The sequence below is a fragment of the Schistosoma haematobium genome, chromosome 5 (genome assembly GCF_000699445.3).
Source record: "Schistosoma haematobium chromosome 5, whole genome shotgun sequence".
NCBI lineage: Eukaryota > Metazoa > Platyhelminthes > Trematoda > Strigeidida > Schistosomatidae > Schistosoma > Schistosoma haematobium.
In genome coordinates, this window is record NC_067200.1 from 15,510,675 (window position 1) to 15,530,141 (window position 19,467).

Consider the following 19,467-nt stretch of genomic DNA (forward strand, 5'->3'; position numbering starts at 1 on the left):
GAAAAGAAATAAAGATTTGTACAAGATCTAGCCAAAAGTGGCTATAAATGTGGAAGACTGCAATTGAAAGATTGGGCATAACTCAAGAATGGTAAGTAGTATAATAATAGTTTATAGGTCAAAATAAAGCTTGTTATAAGAGGGGTATAGATATACATAATCTAGCCATTGAATAGTTATACAATAAGAATATACGTATAATATTTGTCCATAGATAATTATCAAAAGTTACCATTCATAATTCTCGTCGGGATGAGTAAATCAATCTACTTTTGACTTTTCTTCCCGTCATATCAGTATTCAAACCAAAGGCTAGCTGTGTTAGGGATTTTGACTATACATATGGTGTAAAGGTCACAAATACCAAAGTAAACTATCTGTTAATTAGTTGAGATTTTAATTACAAATCTATGAATCAGTGATTATTAACCAAAGACAGGTACCTACCAACCGATCTGACATTTCTTGTGTGCAACAAAGCAGAGAGATTAAATATTAAGTCCATGAATTTTATTAGCATGAAGTAATGTGATGATATATAGAGCAGTAAGACTTCAACAATTCGTAACAAATGTAAGAGCGAAAGCTTAGTCATTCTCAAGAGAACTTTCACTACCGATGGAATGGATAAGTTCATTTTAAACGTTGTCTGTATATAGAATTGCAAACGACCTTGGAATAAATAGGACAAGCAAACGTATTGAGGGAATAGAAAAAGTCGTCGTAGGAAATATGAATTATCGACTCGTAGAAAAATTTTGGCCCACAAAACTAAGGATTCAAATTGCGAAACTAGAAATAGATCATTTCCAAAGATTTTCGGATTGGTATTAATTATAGATACTTAATTACTCTTGTTACTCCTTCTGGAGGAAAATAGCCCGCCCACTAAGTATAGCTAAGTATAGGTTAATTCAGTTGTTGTTAGGTAATAGCTCCTCATTTATAAAATTTACCATACAAGAATAAAACGAAAGATCGGCATTTTATAAATCGGTACAACGATATATTAAGCCCTCTAATTACATTCAAATGTGTACTTCATAAATTCTTCTACGTCCAAAAGGCGTGGAACGATTAAACACTCTAATATGAGGTCGATAATTTATGTAATAAGTGTCATAGTGTAAAAGTAAAAACAGAATGTTTTTATTAAGTTTTTACAAAAAGGAATTCGAGCTAAATTTTAGATCGAAGACGGAGAACTACACGAAGCTGTATTTTTTGACGCCTACTTCAATATTTACACGAATAGAAATTGTATATACATTTAAATAAAACAAGTAGCATCTATATGATATTTGTTTACTGATTAACAAGTCGCTTTCACTAATTTCGATACAGACAATCGACAACTAACTGGTATAACTTAAGAAATACTACAATAATCAAAATAATCTATATAATCATATAAAACAATGGTAATTTTTATCTAAAGTTTTATCTAGATGTGCATTGATTAAGTCACTCGAATACTCAGTTATGATATGTTTATTATCATTTTTTAAAAACATATAGGTCATTAACTTGTTCTACGTGTACAAAAATCCAGAGAGAAATAGGGTAAAGGTATTGTCTTCATTAAATACAAATAAACAAGAAAGCTATTAAAATCGGTTATTTAATTGTAAATATGCAGTAATTAGAATCAAAAACATGCATTTCATCAATTACAAGTCGCATTGACAAGTTCAACAGAGAAATACATACAAATTTTTAAGGAGCAAAGTCGATTGTTATAAATAGTTCAAATTAGAAATATAAACTTTAAATCATTATGAATTAAAAATGCAGCGATCGTTATTACATGGTTTACATCATCTACGGAGTACGAGTGTATGTACTCAGATATTTAATTCATAATTTTTGTATAGGGACTGATGATGCTAATTAGCTGTCCAAACAAAAATAGGTAGAGTTGGATTCAGACTTACAATTTCTTGATTACAAAAACGGTTGTTTAAATTTCTAGGCAACCATTCCACTGATTACAATGAGAAATAAAGGAAATTGAATATAATTTTCACATAGACTTTAATTTCTAATGGGAGAAAGAGCATGTATATACTTGCTCATTCAATTAGTTAATTAATTTTGCAGTGAGCAGAACAATAAATTAAGAAATTTGCCATCTTTCCTACCCTGAAAGTTCTTCCGAAAGTGGCAATCGGATATGAAACTAAAAGCCCGGGTAAAGAACACATATTCGTCTGAATATAAGTCGGAATTTCTTTACATTAATTTACAAGATTCCATCGACATTTCTAGAGGTGATCGGAGAAAAAAAACAAGAGACAGAAAGATCTCTTTCACATCAATGAATGGTCAGTTAGAAAAACCATTATTTATTATTTCTTCAATAATTCGTGCAAAAATAATAAATTGTGATAATATCAATATCATGGGATACAATCAATTCTTTTTTGTAATACACTCATCCTTCTTTTTTATTAACTCACCTGATCTAATAGAGAATTTTTACGATCTAATAATTGTGAGATCAATTTACGATGTGTTATTTTCAACTGTATTTTATGCTTTTCTTGATATCTATAATTTTAAAAAAAGAGGATAAGAATTATAGAAATTTCTTAAGAAAATAGAAAACAAGTTATTATTAAGACAACAATAGGAGGCATTGAACATATGAAGAAAACTGTAGTAGAGGTAATACGAGGAAAAAGAAGAATATAACAAGGTGTGTTTTGTACAGACTTATATAATTTTCATTAAGAACTGACATTCAATTATAGTTGGAAGGAACCAATGAAAAATGGGGAGAATCGAACAAATGGTTTGTCCAAGTATGGGACTTCTCAATGATGTGTATGAATCTACAACTACATAGACGAGATCGAACCCAATAAGTCATCATGAAGTTGAATCAAATGGTCAACATTTTGAACATCAACTAATTTTTTGATGTAGCCTAGCTCTTATCTAATGTAAAAGGTGGCACATCGTTGTACAATCAACTGTTTGTTTACTCTAAACACAGGTCAAAACATTCAACTGCTATAATATTAAAAAAATCATTTTGTACGCGTGCTAAAGAATACTGACCCTTATGAGAATATGGTGATTTATTTTACTTTCAATTATAGTGGTGCTTACTGGTGTCAAACTAGAACTAAACGGCTATTTAGTACACTTTTCAATGATTCTCTACCTAAATTTCATTCAATGAAGAGAATTATATTCAAAAATAAACTATGGCGGGATTATAATTATTGTTCCTAACGAAAAAATAATAATAATAATGTTATGTTAATTAATAGAAATTATTATACGAAATTAGGAAAAAAAGTGGAAGAAATAATCAAATGAAAACTGTTAAAATTCACTTTTATGTAGTACACTTAATCTGTTCTGAATTCATCATTAATATTGGACATGTATTAAAGTAACTATTATATTCCTATCTTTGACTAACCTTAAAACAACTATTTAATTTTTACAATGAGAAGATAAATTTGAATACTATGCTTGATTGGCAACATAGTAAAAATACAGTTAAGTTCGAAAGTACTGAAATGTATAATGTGTATCACTTTCTGAACAAAATACAGAGCACCACTAGGTTTGACCTTGAATGTTAGTATAGACACTAAGATGTAAATACATCCAAATGACGAGTATCATAAATGTTAAATGCTAGCCAGATTTGATTTAAAATAAGTTCAAGTCAATTGGTTGTACTTAATTACTTAAATGTAATGTTAATAATATTCTCAAGATGACTTCTGTTAAACGTTCTGGCAATGTCCTTTAATTTATACACATAGTTCCCTTTATTATTTTAAAGAGAGTAGGAACAAAGGTTGGTGCAGAGTAATATGAATTCATTTTATTTCGTTAGGTTCTCATCAGCTGCTTACAACCTAAAATATTTGAAATTCAACGTTATTATAGATATTGACATACTTATACAACAGAGGGCGATGAAGGATGAATATATGTAACATAATGTGGTAAAGATTTCGTTAGAGTTAATGAGGTCATAAAATGTTGTTTCGAATATATAGAGTTTGGGAGGGAAGGTTCCAGAAAATTGAAATAGTGATTAGAAATCATGGAATTAAAACACATTAGACGATTATGTAATGAAGTAACTGAAGATAGATTAATGTTAATAAAGAGAGATATGAATTGAAATTGGTCAGTTATGAATGATGTAATTATAAAATTCAGAAAGAGTTGAAATGACGTAATAAAAATAAATAAAATAAAAGGGGGTGGGGTGAATGTTACCAGGGCAAAGAAAGGTCTATTACTGTTTCTTTTTGTATACAAAGATCTGGTTTTAAACGTTTGATTGCTATTGCTTCCGCGAATTTCAAAAGGTTTGAATTTGATTGTTTGTTGATCACCTTGAAGGACTTCAGTATATCGACTTCGTGTCCTGTGTCAAGGAGATGTCTTACGACAGCGCTGCTAAATGCTTTTAGTCCGGTTGATCTCAAATTGTTCGGAATATGTTCTTTGAATCGGACGTAGGCTCTCCTTTCTGTTCTACTAATGTAACTGCTTTGGCAGATACATGTAAATTTGTATACACAGTTGGTGGTAACATGAAAAGGATACCAACAACAATACTATATACCGACAAACCGATGGTGTAGCAATGGGAAGTCCGTTAGGCGCCGTCCTAGCAGACATTTTCATGGCTAACCTCGAAAGAACCAAGCTCAAAGGAGCGATTGATGAAATGATGTATTATTCGAGGTATGTTGATGATACATTCATCTTATGTAATAATCAACAACATGCAACAAATCTTTTAAAGTTTTTCAATAAAGCTCATCCAAATATTCATTTCACTATGGTACATGAAAAAGAAAACATGTTCCATTTCCTCGATATAGCGATAAAACGAAGAAAGGATGGCACAGTTCAACGCTCAGTTTATAAGAAAGACACATGGAATGGTATTTATGTCAATTTCAACAGCTTTTGTCCAATCAATTATAAAAGGCACTTGTCAAAACACTGTTTCATAGAACAGAAAGAATATGTACTGCGGATACAATAGAAGAGGAAATTATGAATGTTAAAAAGTGTTTAAGAAATAACGGATACCCATTGAAATTCATCGAGAAATATGGAAAACGTGAAGATAAAATACCCAAAGAAACTACGGTGAATAAAAAACCTGTTTTTATTCAACTCAAGTTCAAAGGCGATAATGTCACAGGGTCAATCAATATGAGACTAAAAACTGCACTGACAAAAACATATCCTGCAGCTAAATTGATTGTCCTGTCCAAAACGACATGTTCTTTGACACAATCAAAGGTCGACAGGTATCCCTTTCATGTTACCACCAACTGTGTATACAAATTTACATGTATCTGCCAAAGCAGTTACATTAGTAGAACAGAAAGGAGAGCCTACGTCCGATTCAAAGAACATATTCCGAACAATTTGAGATCAACCGGACTAAAAGCATTTAGCAGCGCTGTCGTAAGACATCTCCTTGACACAGGACACGAAGTCGATATACTGAAGTCCTTCAAGGTGATCAACAAACAATCAAATTCAAACCTTTTGAAATTCGCGGAAGCAATAGCAATCAAACGTTTAAAACCAGATCTTTGTATACAAAAAGAAACAGTAATAAACCTTTCTTTGCCCTGGTAACATTCACCCCACCCCCTTTTATTTTATTTATTTTTATTACGTCATTTCAACTCTTTCTGAATTTTATAATTACATCATTCATAACTGACCAATTTCAATTCATATCTCTCTTTATTAACATTAATCTATCTTCAGTTACTTCATTACATAATCGTCTAATGTGTTTTAATTCCATGATTTCTAATCACTATTTCAATTTTCTGGAACCTTCCCTCCCAAACTCTATATATTCGAAACAACATTTTATGACCTCATTAACTCTAACGAAATCTTTACCACATTATGTTACATATATTCATCCTTCATCGCCCTCTGTTGTATAAGTATGTCAATATCTATAATAACGTTGAATTTCAAATATTTTAGGTTGTAAGCAGCTGATGAGAACCTAACGAAATAAAATGAATTCATATTACTCTGCACCAACCTTTGTTCTTACTTCCTTTAATTCAGTCGAGATAATTTTGCTTTAAGGATCATAGTATTTTATTTCACATAACAGTTTTCATTTCAGAAAATTTTAATAGCCAGAAGGATTTTGTAAAATTAAATTGACAAACGTAAAGAAATCGAGAATCTTATCAATACACTGTGACTTAAAGGTATACTTCAAATATAAAGCATATGTGCATATATACATATCTACACTTATAATCACAGCTGATTTACATATAAAAACCCATAACTATAGACTAAACATTTTCGGGAATATCGGATTTAAGATTATACGAATAAATTAACGCTGTGAAGTTTCAAACGATGGATTTTAAAAATGAAGAAGAAAATAATTTAATTATTTTTTGGTTAATCCATTTAAGAATGTCAATTTTAATTTGACAGACTACGAAACTGCCTTATCATACAATCTATTAGTATATAAATGACTAGATTTCTGAAAGTTAAGGCCTTTACTAAGAAGAAATGGAGCTAAACACACTGTTGTGAAAAAAAAACAGAACCATGATCTATTTAGATAGCCACACAAGTAAATAATCCAAACACACGATCAAAAATAATAATAAATAAAAGTTCTAGCTAATTACAAAGAGAATGAAAATTTTGTATTTCGATAAGTTCTTAAAATTTGACGAAAATATGCTCAATGAACACATCAACAATATGTTGATCAAAATAACTACAAAGTTATCTAAGCAAACATTTAGTTATCTACTGGTACAAACTTGTTTGAAAGAACAAAACGAAACACTACACATTGAAAATACTTTGAAGCAATTTATAATATGGTTGCAAGATGTTATACTTACAGAGTTTATTTATATGAAACACAATCACATCAGTTGCCCACTACTTTAGTATCATGTGTACCCCATCTCTGAACTGTAGCTCATCATATAACTACTATAAACCTATTTGTCTTATTATATTAACTCCACATAATTTCAATTTTCACTACCCAACTCAATTTTTCGATTGTGTATATTATCTGCTACATTTTGATAGCACAAATCCGACTCAGTGGAATAAGAATAATATGTATACCGGAAAAGCTGAAAGTCGAATGTCCCATTCTATGTGAGATTGTAGGTGAAAACTAATAAATTTCAAACTAAGACGAAATATCTGTCTAATGATGCCTGATGTATATACATATATATATATCAATTCATGGATCTTATCTAACGAAGAAACCAATTTAGATGTCACGAAAAACAAGTCAATAAAATCAAATATTTGTTAGGAATAGCTGTTTTTTCTGGAAAATTCAAGCCGAAATAGAAACAAACGACAGTGAAAAATCTCACCAATCATCAAACTAGCTCAACATCGGGATACATATCATATTTAGATAGACAAACATAGTACACATAGAAAAAAACGTTTAGCATGGTTTCCATCCTAAAGCGAATTGAAATAATACAAGAAAAATAACCATGCTAACTTCAGAACTATAATCAACTAATGTCAGAAGAAATACAGGAAAGTATGGTAATCCTGGGAATTTAACACTATTTATCTCACAAAACGCTTCCAATCTGCTTATTTTTTTATCAGAAAGGGATTATTCGGGAAATCTCCAAGTAAGGTATACTTACGAACACATGAAAACTAATTAAACTATTTCACTTATCTAAATAAAAGAAAAACAATAAGGCATTTCATGTATACAAAAATAACTCCAAGTATGTGGTGCTAATTACTAAGCAGACATTAAAAATAACAATAATAACAATAATAATAAGCAAATTATCCGACACACAACTTACTTAATTAACAATTCAATAACTTGACCTAATGATAAAGGAATTTCAACGCCCGAATCAAGAACTAATGAATCTAATCCTTTAGAATGGCATACATAAGCAGCTGTGCCTAAAAGACGATTGAATTCTTCTTCAATTTGTTCATCAAGATCACGGTTTATTAAATGACCTTGTGAGTCATATAGCGAGCAATCGGTATTGATTGGAAGCAAATTTAATGATAATTGACGTACCAATATAGCTACAGGATTTGCAGCTAAAAGAGAAACGAGAAATACATTTATACTGACAAAATAATTGTTGGTATTATTACTAGTAGCAGATAATCCAAAATAAATGAAAGGCTAATCAAAGCACATGTCAGTTGGTTAATGAGGATTTGAAAAAAATACTTTCTTGTTGATCATGTATAACTAGCGATAAGAGGATTTTCTTTTCTTGGAAAATAAGATAGAATTGTTAGGTATACTCACTAAAAAAGGATTATCATCATTATTATTATTACTTCCGTAACTCATTAAATTTGCATTTAGTAAAATTTTCTATTTGTATCTATGCAAACTATCAAACAATTATAGAATTATTCTAATTAACTTAGTAATGAAGTGTTAGCAAATATATGTTAATTAATAAGTGAATCAGCAGTGACTTAGTGGCTAGATGATTTAACTATTAACAAATAAACTGTTGATTCGGGCCCGCACTTCACTTTGGTTCAAAATGCTTAAAGAAATTAAGAAATATGACTTAGGTATAAGTAAATATATATTTTTACATGATGATTACTGAGTTATTTTGATCAATTTAAGTGGTATAAATGAATAAAATATAATCTTTTTCTAATAATATTGGACGATCAACTTAGTTTACACCATACGTCATGTTTTATATCGATAATAATAATAATAGTGATAGTAGTATGGAAGTGAATACTCAAAATTGTTTATACACTGACACAAAACTTTAAATCGAGCGGAACAGATAGACCAACCGGAATACTAATTCAAAAGGGATGTGAACTAAATTAACTTATTAGAAATTAGGTTAAATTTCCAATGTTCAGAAAATCAAATAACTTATGGTTTAAATCGAATTTAAGACAATTTTAAATTAAAAAGTTATAATTAAATAATGATTAGTCGTTTATGTAAGAATCACATAACTCGAACGATGAATATTGGTAAAAACTGAGGTATTAGTGTTTGTGACTAACTGATGAAATCTGTTTATTCACTGAGTTTTTTAGGGAGTTGTACAAGTCACCAACCAACAAACAGGCAATATTTTTTTGAAGAAATATGTCAGTTTCTGGATATATACGTTACACTGAATAAAATACAATTAAATACAGACCATGTTTCCATATATAACTAAATTTGATTAGTAATATTGTAGTGGGTGAACGCTTAGATGGGGAAGATCAATTTATTATTTGATGCAAAACCACAGTGCTTTCGTAAAGTATGAAAACCACACCTCAAATACATAATTTGCACATCTTCCATCAGTTGTCCTTTACATGCTTCATGATTCCTTCAATGTTGTTTTTATTCCAATTCCTTTCTGTTTCTCTTTCAGTTTTTTTCAGTTCAATCTCAACCCTCTTTTGACAGGTGTACCACTTTTGGTTAGCATTACATACTACTTATACGTCAACATAAGTAGCACACATCACAATATGACTACGAACAGAAAACCCAAACCAAGAGTTTCTTAGCAAGACTGGATTAACTCAAAAATATCTATCACATCTACATAAAGACTAAATAATTATTGGTAGCATCGACCATCAATTCACTAGTTGACATCAGTCTATAAAAATCTGTTGATCCTGTTTGATGTAAACGATCATTGAAGTTTTGAGACAAATATATGACAGTTCGTCTAAGAAAAACGGGTATTCAGCGATTACAAAAAGCCCACCGGGACCTGATTTTATATTTGCTAACATTCATTACAGTGCCATGTCTGTTACGTCGTGGAAACATATTCTCCCAGATATTCGAACGGACATCATTAGATGTAGCATACAGAGACGTTGCCACTGTTGAGTTATTATCACCACAGATATAGAATGATACAGCATGTAGTAAAAATCAATCCTGAATAGACAACGATTCTATAAATTGGGGACAAATGAACACTGAATTAAAACAAACTTAAGCAAGAACAAAATTTGACATATGTAGAGTTGTATACTCACATAAACCTGTGACAACCATGGCCCCAAGTTCAGCTTGATATCCACCTTTTCTACAAGTCCATATTCGACCTCCAACACGATCCTGAAGAATAAAAGTGATACTTAATTTGAAATATTGCTACGTTAAGAGTAATATCTAATTGTAAAACTGAATCCTCGAAATTTGTTACGACTACTGACGTAATCACATGTCATATAAAAAGAAATATTAAGTATATTCCATTGATATCAATTTTAACATGTAGAAAATGGGTGGCAAAAAAATCAAGTACATAATGAGATTATATCTTGGGATCATTATTACCATTAATGAAGAGGTTTTGAAGAGTACGTTTTAAACTATGGGTTGTATTTGTCATAGATTGACATTTAAAGTAACATTAAAAAAGCAGAATATAGCAACTGATGTTAACACTTATCTGCGACAGACTCTACTTCGATGATAACTGACTGACTGAGTAGCAACAACCTCACTAGGAATTGAACCCTTACTAAAATTAAATATACTTATTCAACAGAAAACTGATCGCGTTAAAGAATATTGTAATTTTATAAAAGAAACAACAGGGAAAGTAGTTACTGAAACATACACGAGATTCTAAAATAGTAACTTTGGCACCAAAATAAGTCAGTTGTCTTGCTGCAATTAGGCCAGAAATACCAGCACCAATTATAATAAAATGAGGAGTTGTCAGTGACGTAGATGATGAACTAAGTGGTAATGTACTGGCAGAAGGAGAATTGTTAGCACGACGCGTTGCTGCTAGAGCTTTCTCAGCTGCAGCTCTTCTGGGTGTTAGTTGGACATCTGATTTGTCTAATATTTCCATAGGCGATCCTAGGAAAGTTGCAGTGGTAGCAGGATCAGCAGTACGAGATGAATTCACATGTGTTAAGGGTGGAGATATAATTTTAAATATGCCAAAGTTGATATATCCATATCTAGACGAAAAACCAATGAAAAAAGGTAAATCATCATTAGAAGTCAGTTGAGTTAATCAATTTGTCTTCACTGGCACATTATGTATTGGGTTAACGACTTGACATTTATCACATAATTAACCTATTGGTATTTTTTATGGCTACTTTCCACATTTAGTGACAAACATTGATGTTTATTATCACAATGCATCAGTTAGCTCGAAATTAAAACTATGGTCTAACTTATATGCCCTTAAACTCGCCATAGATACCTTATTTTATGAAGTTTAGGGTTCATCGATCTTCCGTAAAAATACTTCCTGTTTGTAGTAATCGGTTCGTCTTATCTTTGTTTCCACTAATGTCCCTAGAGGTCATCAGAACCTCCAAAGAAGCATAAATTACCATGTATTTTGGTAATCCCAGTAACGATAACAGAACAACTCACAATATTTCCTCATTAATCGAACCTTATAAGACCTATTTACCAATGATTACTTATTTAATACAATTTAGGAATATAAAATGTATTAATTTATTCTTATTTTCTAATTATCATCTTAAAAACATTCTTTAAAATCTCCAACATTTTCAGATACATATTAAAATAGCAATTTCCTCAAAACAAATATTATATTAAGCTAGCAGATGAGATTAAATTACCATATTTTTACGGACTGCAATCTATGGTACACCCTTTATCACACGGTTGAAAATACATAGCCCTCTCAGCAAATACACTAAGTGGACAATGAAACTTTTCTTTAAAACGTGAGAATAATCCAAGAAGTTTATAAAATGGTAAGAAACATTTGTGGAGATAACACATTAAAGAAAATAGAGCCTCTCGATTGAGCCGATACATTTAGTAAGAGCCGTAAGGACTACGACGATGACACGAGGTCAAGATGACCATCCAATATCTGTGGTCTCTTGTGCTTAACGATTGTCGATTTGCAGTCCGATGGCTTTTGGTCAACTGGACTAGAGATAATTGTCTATGCATGTAATTTTGTTGAAACACCAAATGACGTAGCAACTAGATAGCCTAAATTCCATAGTCGTTCAGGGACGTTTGAAATAATGGAAACGAAAGTGGGACAAGTTTTTTGCCACAAAGGGGGAACAGCTTGAAGAGGATAAGTTTGTGTTTTAAATAGACTTTTCCCTAATTCATTTCACGCGTTTGTTTGAAAGAATACAGAGATGACGATTAGTCTTATCGTACTAATGTGAATGTTTCAAAGAGTTTTAAGTTTTTAAAGAATGTTGAAAACTTTACATTTGAAGACTAATAACAAAATTAGAAGTTTCCATTAATCTTCCGAAAAAAAACGATTTTCCTCCAATGGACAATACAAGCCTTTTAGGTTAACAGAACTAAAGGAGGACGTTGAACATTTATTGTATATTATTTATCAGTTAAAATTCATACCAATGTGAAGGTAAAACCCAAAAATCACTTTGTTAATTTAGTGGCATTCAGCATAATGAGGAATGCGATCGGATAGGCTTTTAAATACTATTTAATTTTGTAAACTACCAGTCTACCATTTTTCTGACGCGGGATTACTTTTTAAATGTTTTCAAGCAGTTTATAAAAGCTGTACGATACTTCTATACCACCAATGTAAGAAACGTACTTCATCCTAAAGCCCGGTTTTAGCTAGCAACAAACTTAGATTATATAAGTGTTATTTTAAATTTAGTGCATTTGTGGTTCAACTAAAAGATTATGTGATACTTATCGCCGGTTCTACATTGTCACTGACTGACTGACTATCGCCGGTACACTAACAGGCCTGTTGACACTTCTGAGTTGACTCAAGTTAAATATTTACTTATTTTTGTCCTGGTAGCCTCATGAACAATATCTTGTCACATATCACACTAGTTAAGTCGGATATGAACAATAAACTAATTTGCATGGCTAGTACGGTACGCGAGATTTATATATAGTCAGGGGATTTAATTGACGTGAAACACGGTTAGATAAGGTATGAGTAAGATGCAGGGAAAAATTTAAAGTTACTACATGAACTATGATCAGGAGTCGAGAAGTAACTTAAAACATAGTTTGAAGGAATTACTGGCAAGAGCATAAATAAAGACGAAATGGGTTTTAAAGGATAAAAAGAAGATACCTCTCACCTTTCCAAGAACAAAACAACTAAATAAGTCATCCGTTCCAAATTTGCTTTTGCAGTAGGCGTACCCCAGGGTGAGTAATTACTTGGGAGAGTTAAACTTGTTAGATGGCGTTGAAGAGATCGAGAAAGCTCTTTGCTATATCTGACACGACCGACACCAGAAATGTTTTCCTCACAAACAGAAGAAGCAGACGAGTTGGATCCTTGGTGTACTGGTAAAGGAGCAGTCAAACCAGAATCGATCATCACCCGTAGATTCTCGACTGACATATTATTCATCACGTATATGAACAGCCTATTAGGCGTAACCTGTGTACACGAGTCTTCTGACCACATTAAACACTGCAAAAGAATTTATTGTACAAAACAATTTCCAGCATAGACATAATTATTATTTAATTTCCAATATACGACTAAATACCAATCCACAGAAAAATCACAGAAAATCTGAACCGGAATTTACCGCCTAGAAAACATTATACTATGTTATCATTTTAAAAATTTGGTGTCATTTCCCAGTCAGGACATAAGATATGAAATCTTACTAGGCTTTAGAAGAGTAAAACTTAGTACGCATTGTAAACAAGGAAATTACTCAGGTTACCGTAGTTATGATGTCTTTTTAGTCACATAAAGATATGACCAAGACGTGATTCAAAATACAAATTAACACGTTAAATAGAGAACGCCTTGACGAATAAAGCTTCCAAGTCACAAAAACGTACTACATCATAGTATTAGAACGCTGTCCAGGCAGCAAAATTTATGATGCATAACTGCAAATCACCACCTCGATTCCTGACAGCCTAGTGTTACAGATAAGGAATAAAAACATCTCTCGCTACGAAGATATAAACATGTGACGAAGTGGTTTAACCACTAACAAGTCACAATAGCACTTGAAACGGTAATAATAGCTGTGAGAAAGTTTGTAATGTGTAACTAAACTAAGAAGGGGGTGTAAGTGTGTACGATACCTTCAGTAATCAGACCTCGCGATTTCTAGGACCGAAATCTAATAGTCAAAATCTTGAATAACAGACTGGTATGTACGAAAATGATACCCCTGAAGTATATCTGGACTTCAAAAAATTGGGTCCCCGGCTGTTTTGTAATGACGGAGGATTTACATTTAATTATAAAAACGATTGAAAAAATGGTACCGGCACATAACCATTGTAAATATAAACAATGGAAAACCGATACCCCAGTTCTTTCAATATGTTAGGAAATATAACCGCACTGTTGGTTTGAATATTATATATATACAGTGATGAGACGCATTCTAAGTATTTATATTTGAGCAATCACATCAGATATGTAGCATTTAAAGAGATAGCTCCCAAAGTATAGGAAATGGCCTACTAGTTCATGTTTTAAGATTAGGCAGAGTGAATATTTAAACCAGATTTGCAATATTTTTACGCTAAAGAATTAAAATGCACGTCGCCATTGTGACTTTCACTAAGTTTCTAAAAACAGGAACTGTTGTATCACTAATCCAAAAATTATGATAGGCAAATTGATAAGGGAAATCCATCTCATCGAAGTTCTTTAAGAAGACAAATGTGAGAAAGGTTTACAATGGTCAGGGATGGAGACGAAACAATAAACTGGAAAGTTAGGGTTTTGTAACGTACATATATAATTAACCACTCTTAAAAAGACAATTAAATAGTATCAGACAAAAATATGAAAAGAACTGAATATGTTTATGCTAAACTCAATTTAGGAAAATAACTACTAGAGGAATCGATCTAAAAATATAAATCCATTTGTATTTGAGAAACGTAGGATAAGCTTTCAAGCATCGAACTTTCTGTGATAATAAAATGAGAACATAAAACTTATTTTTATCACAAGATAAAGATGTACACAATTTTGCCATTATGCTCCGATCTTAAATGTTTTCAATGTTTCGAAGGATAAAAAACAGAGGCTATTCCAAGACTCGTTATTTGCAAAATAAGTTATTGTAAGCATTTCCATGTAAAACTTACTGCAAGATTTCGGACAGCAATATATGACTCCTTTAAAGAATTTGAAGAACTTTCTAAAAAAGGGAACATTTGAGTTTCTTCTGTACAAAGTTCTTTTGCAGGAAGGCGACAAATTTGCGAGGCTTTCTCAGCAGGCGTCAGAGTATCTTCAGGTTCTTCTTCAATAGGTTCATCCTCCGCACTTTCACTTTCAGCATCATCCACATCGATATCACCCTCGACCAGACGCCTCCCGGTGGCATTGTTTTCTAACTCAGAATCTTCAAGCTCGTCATCGTCTTCATAAACCTCTACCCCACATTCATCTGACTTTTTGCTGGGGCTAGATTTAGGTGGATTCAATTTTGGTGCTTTGGTTTCGTCAAGTTCGTTCATCTCTTCCTGCAATTTAAGCAAACACGTTTTGCAAGAAATTAATTCAACACCAGCCATGGACAGCTATAAGATGGTGCAGAAAATTCGTACAGTTATTGAGCCTATCTTGCAGATCTTAAATCAACGTACGTCAATCCAAGTATATATATATATATATATATATATATATATATATATATATGTATTATATATATATATAATTTTACTTCACACTTCGTAGTTTCACTACGATACAAAATACACATTCGTAAACCTAAGTAACGAACTACGAATGATACGAGGCGGCGAATCCTTATAGCAATCAAAACCATAAAGCTGAAACTTCAAATAAAAAATAAACCCTCTAGATCTGGGAAAAATGAAGCCATGTTAACCTCAAAGATTGCCTTCGTGTTACACTGCATATGGACTACAACGCTCACCCCTTCAAGAAAGCAATAAGACCCGGATGCACCCAGAAAGTCAAAAATTAAATCAAATTACAACGTAGAGATGCAGCTAGAGAATTTGCTGAAGACGAAAAGCACTACGATCTGGAATAGAAACAAAAATAATTACATCTTTATTTGTGGCAGCAAATTCAGCATGGCTTGGAACAAGCATTGTTTGGACCGGCGCATGAGATGGGCGGAAGCCTCGTTTAACACTGCGACCTCGAGGCATGTCTTTGAAAACTGGTTTCACTGGAGTTACGGAACGACCTTCAAAGTGAAAACGTTCAAATTGGAGAACTAATGACAATCATTTAAACTAAATTGCACAATTACAGACGTGTGAAATCAACATTTACGCATTGGTTGCTTGAAGCATGGACCGAGTTTAGCTCTTGCATTTTTCCTGAAAGGCGTTTTGGACTAATTACCACTCAGTTCCTCAATCTAAAAACAGAGTCTTCATTTTGTGCTAAACAAGTCTTCGGTTTTCAGTAATAAGGATAGGTCTATCAACCCATATTAATCCTTGCAGTTTTTACCACTGTTGAGGCTCGATCGCGTTTTGAACATATCAAGAGAAGGTGCTGATGTTACATGTTCTGGTAGATAATTTCAGTAATTCAATACTCGGTGCAAGAACGAAACTCCAGACATAGACGATTCGATCTCGGTTTTTGATTTTTCTTCGAATGTCCTCTCAAACGATCAGTCCTAGATGGAAAGAAGATGACTCATATTAATATCAACTTTATTGTTCAGTATACGATAAACCAATATTAGATCACCCCATATTCTACGGTAAGATAACGGAAATAAGTCGTGGTGTCTCAGTCTCTCTTCATGAGATAGGCCAGATAGACCTTTTACCATTTTTGGTCCCTCGTCGTTGAACTCGTTCCATCACATCCGCCTCATACTTGAAACAAGGACTCGCTGCTTGAATCCCATACTCTAAATGTGGTCGCACGAAAGCCTAGTATGACAATCTAAACATTTCTTCATCCTAATACGGGAAAGACTTACGAATAGACTTAATACTCTATGGCCTTTTGCAGCGGCAGCTTTGCAGTGACTGGTAGTTTTGAGATCACTGCTTACTATGACTCCTAAATCTTTATAACTTCTTACTATGGGTAATATGAATCCACATATTGTGTAGTGATACGAAACATCATAGTTATTTCATTGCATCGCCACACTCTTATAGGATTTACCTCTAGTGACCACCTGTCCATCCATGCCACCAACGGGTCGAGATCATCCTGTAATACAATTTTGCCTGACATGCTGCGTATGGGTCTTCAAATTTTCGTGTCATCGGCAAAGAGTAAAACGGATGATTTTGCTATAGTTGGTAGTCTATTTACAAAAAGTAAAAAGATGTGGTGTTTGAATGAACTAAGGATAACTTTGTACTTCTTGAATGCTTGATTTGGAATTCTAAACCCAGTACATTCGTTTGTCCATATATAGTACTTCTTGATCCGATTACGTCATTTCTGGGATTCTTAGTGCATACTATAATTCAAATACTCCAGATTATCACAAAAGAGAAAGGAACCAAGGATTGTGCCTCGGTAAACTCCATTTTTTAAGATTTTTACAACGAGAGAGCTCCATTAACCCTTACCCTTTGTCTTGTAGTGACTCACATTTATCACGAGAACACGACTGGTTTAATAAAACAATTATTATTATAACCAACTGTACCAGTGTTTGTTTTAATGTGCTTTTGTTTGACTGCGCTAATGACAGCTATATTGTGCTTCCATTCTTATACATACACTTTGATTGTGACTTCGCGCGAATTCGGTTACGTTCTGTAACCAAGCTTGTATCCTGGCACGATCTCGGTATCCTAACGATACCACGCGATCGCCAGCAAATATATCTCGACCTGGTCCATTAACTGCCTTCTGATATTTGGCTTCTCGGGGATTTTATGGATCTATTTGGTTACGTTCAACCTTCGCCTTCTGATTTACTTGGCACGTGTTTCTTTGTAGCGGTGTTCATAGTTAATCCCAACTCGACGCCACGCTACAGTCTTTTGTCATGGAGAAAGCTAATTATCCAATCTACGAATGTATAAAGGATTCCAAAACATTCCAGTTTTTATTGAAGACCAGAATTGGAGACCTTATCGAAAGCTTTGTTTAGATCTTTGATAACCACTTCTACAGTAATATTACGATCTTTCACCGCAATGAGAAGATTTGTCAAACATAACAGGTCTCTCCGAAAACTATGTTGCTCCCTGGATAAAAGATTATGCTCTTTCATATAGTTTATAACAGCTATCCGAATACTTTTCTACATTTCTTTTACAACTGCACTAGTTAGGCTGACGTCGATAATTATCAACTCAATCTCTACTCTCTGCCTTATACACCGGACTAATTATGGCGCCTTTCCAGTCCCTGGGTAGTCTGGACTGCCACAGAGACATATCAAACAGTATGGCTATAGGTTCAGCAATTATATCTGAAACGGCTTTCATAATGCAAGGATGGATACCGTTAGGACGAATGGACTCATCGAGTTCAAGCTGCTGAAGTAGTCTTAAGACAGTGCCTTTCTCAGTAACTACAGATTCTATCAACAAGCCGCCACAATCACAATGAATCGTTGGTCGTTCCTCATTACTGATGGAAAACACTACTGAAATAATCAAATGAGGCTTCAGCTTGTTCGGTATCATTTCTTGCCAATATTAACGAATTTTCATGTATCAAACGTGATGGGATTCCATCACTTTTCTGAGTTCGTTTTATTTACGAGTATAAACGTTCCGGACTATATGACAATCTAGTCTTACTTATTAACGCTTAACAAGCACTCCTAATTTTACAATAACTGGATCTGTACTTTTCTAAGCCAGTGGAGATGAACATATTCCAGCGCTTTTTCCCACGTCTAAGAAGTCTCTTGACTTGTCTACGTTGTACCAAGTATGGTATGAACGAGGACGTAACTGAATTAAACTTGCCTTTAAATACAAACCATGCTTCTTTAACAGGTGAGCTAGTATCTACTGACCAATTTGTCATAGCAGCACACTCCTGAATGGCTGATAAACACCGCTTGAATTTTGCGAACAGCATAAAAGTTCTGGTGAGCGAAGAACCTCTTCTGCAACTTCTTCATTCTAATTATAAATTTGTAGGGAATTTAATCTCTTTCCAAATGGAACGATTAAATCTGAATGTGTTTTGCAGATTACGATACAGAAAATGTAAATTGGTGTTAACATCGCTGGAACAAAAGACAAATTCCAACTAAGAACATGCAGTAGAATTTCAAGGTACGGTCAGTCGGTGTTTGAATAGATCCTGAAAGAAACCAAAGTGATTTTTTTCCTACTGAAGTGCATGAGCGTTTTTCCGCAATTTGTTGGCAGGCTTCTATTGTGTGATCACTGCTTGGGAATCGAAGACTATTATACTCTTTGTTTGAAAGAGCGTTGTGTAGACAACGCAAGTCCAATAGGCCAGCTTTTTCGATGGGCTTAATGAATGTCTG

At 33.1% G+C, this 19,467-nt stretch overlaps 1 protein-coding gene across 2 annotated transcripts in view; it reads right to left on the bottom strand.

Moving 5' to 3' along the window:
* Positions 1–16,240, bottom strand: part of KDM1A_1 (Lysine-specific histone demethylase 1A) — a 33,410-nt gene extending 17,170 nt beyond the window's left edge. The window contains exons 1-8 of one of the 2 annotated variants that reach the window (XM_051217566.1): positions 16,070–16,240; positions 15,934–16,021; positions 15,137–15,517; positions 13,138–13,478; positions 10,656–11,007; positions 10,066–10,147; positions 7,866–8,118; positions 2,460–2,550 (exon numbers count right to left, since the gene is read on the bottom strand). In XM_051217566.1, coding sequence (XP_051064982.1) covers positions 2,460–2,550; positions 7,866–8,118; positions 10,066–10,147; positions 10,656–11,007; positions 13,138–13,478; positions 15,137–15,511 — 1,494 coding nt within the window. In that variant the 5' untranslated portion in view covers positions 15,512–15,517; positions 15,934–16,021; positions 16,070–16,240. The remainder of the gene's footprint in view (positions 1–2,459; positions 2,551–7,865; positions 8,119–10,065; positions 10,148–10,655; positions 11,008–13,137; positions 13,479–15,136; positions 15,518–15,933; positions 16,022–16,069) is intronic. The other variant, XM_051217565.1, reaches the window with a different exon arrangement.
* Positions 16,241–19,467: the final 3,227 nt, after the last annotated feature.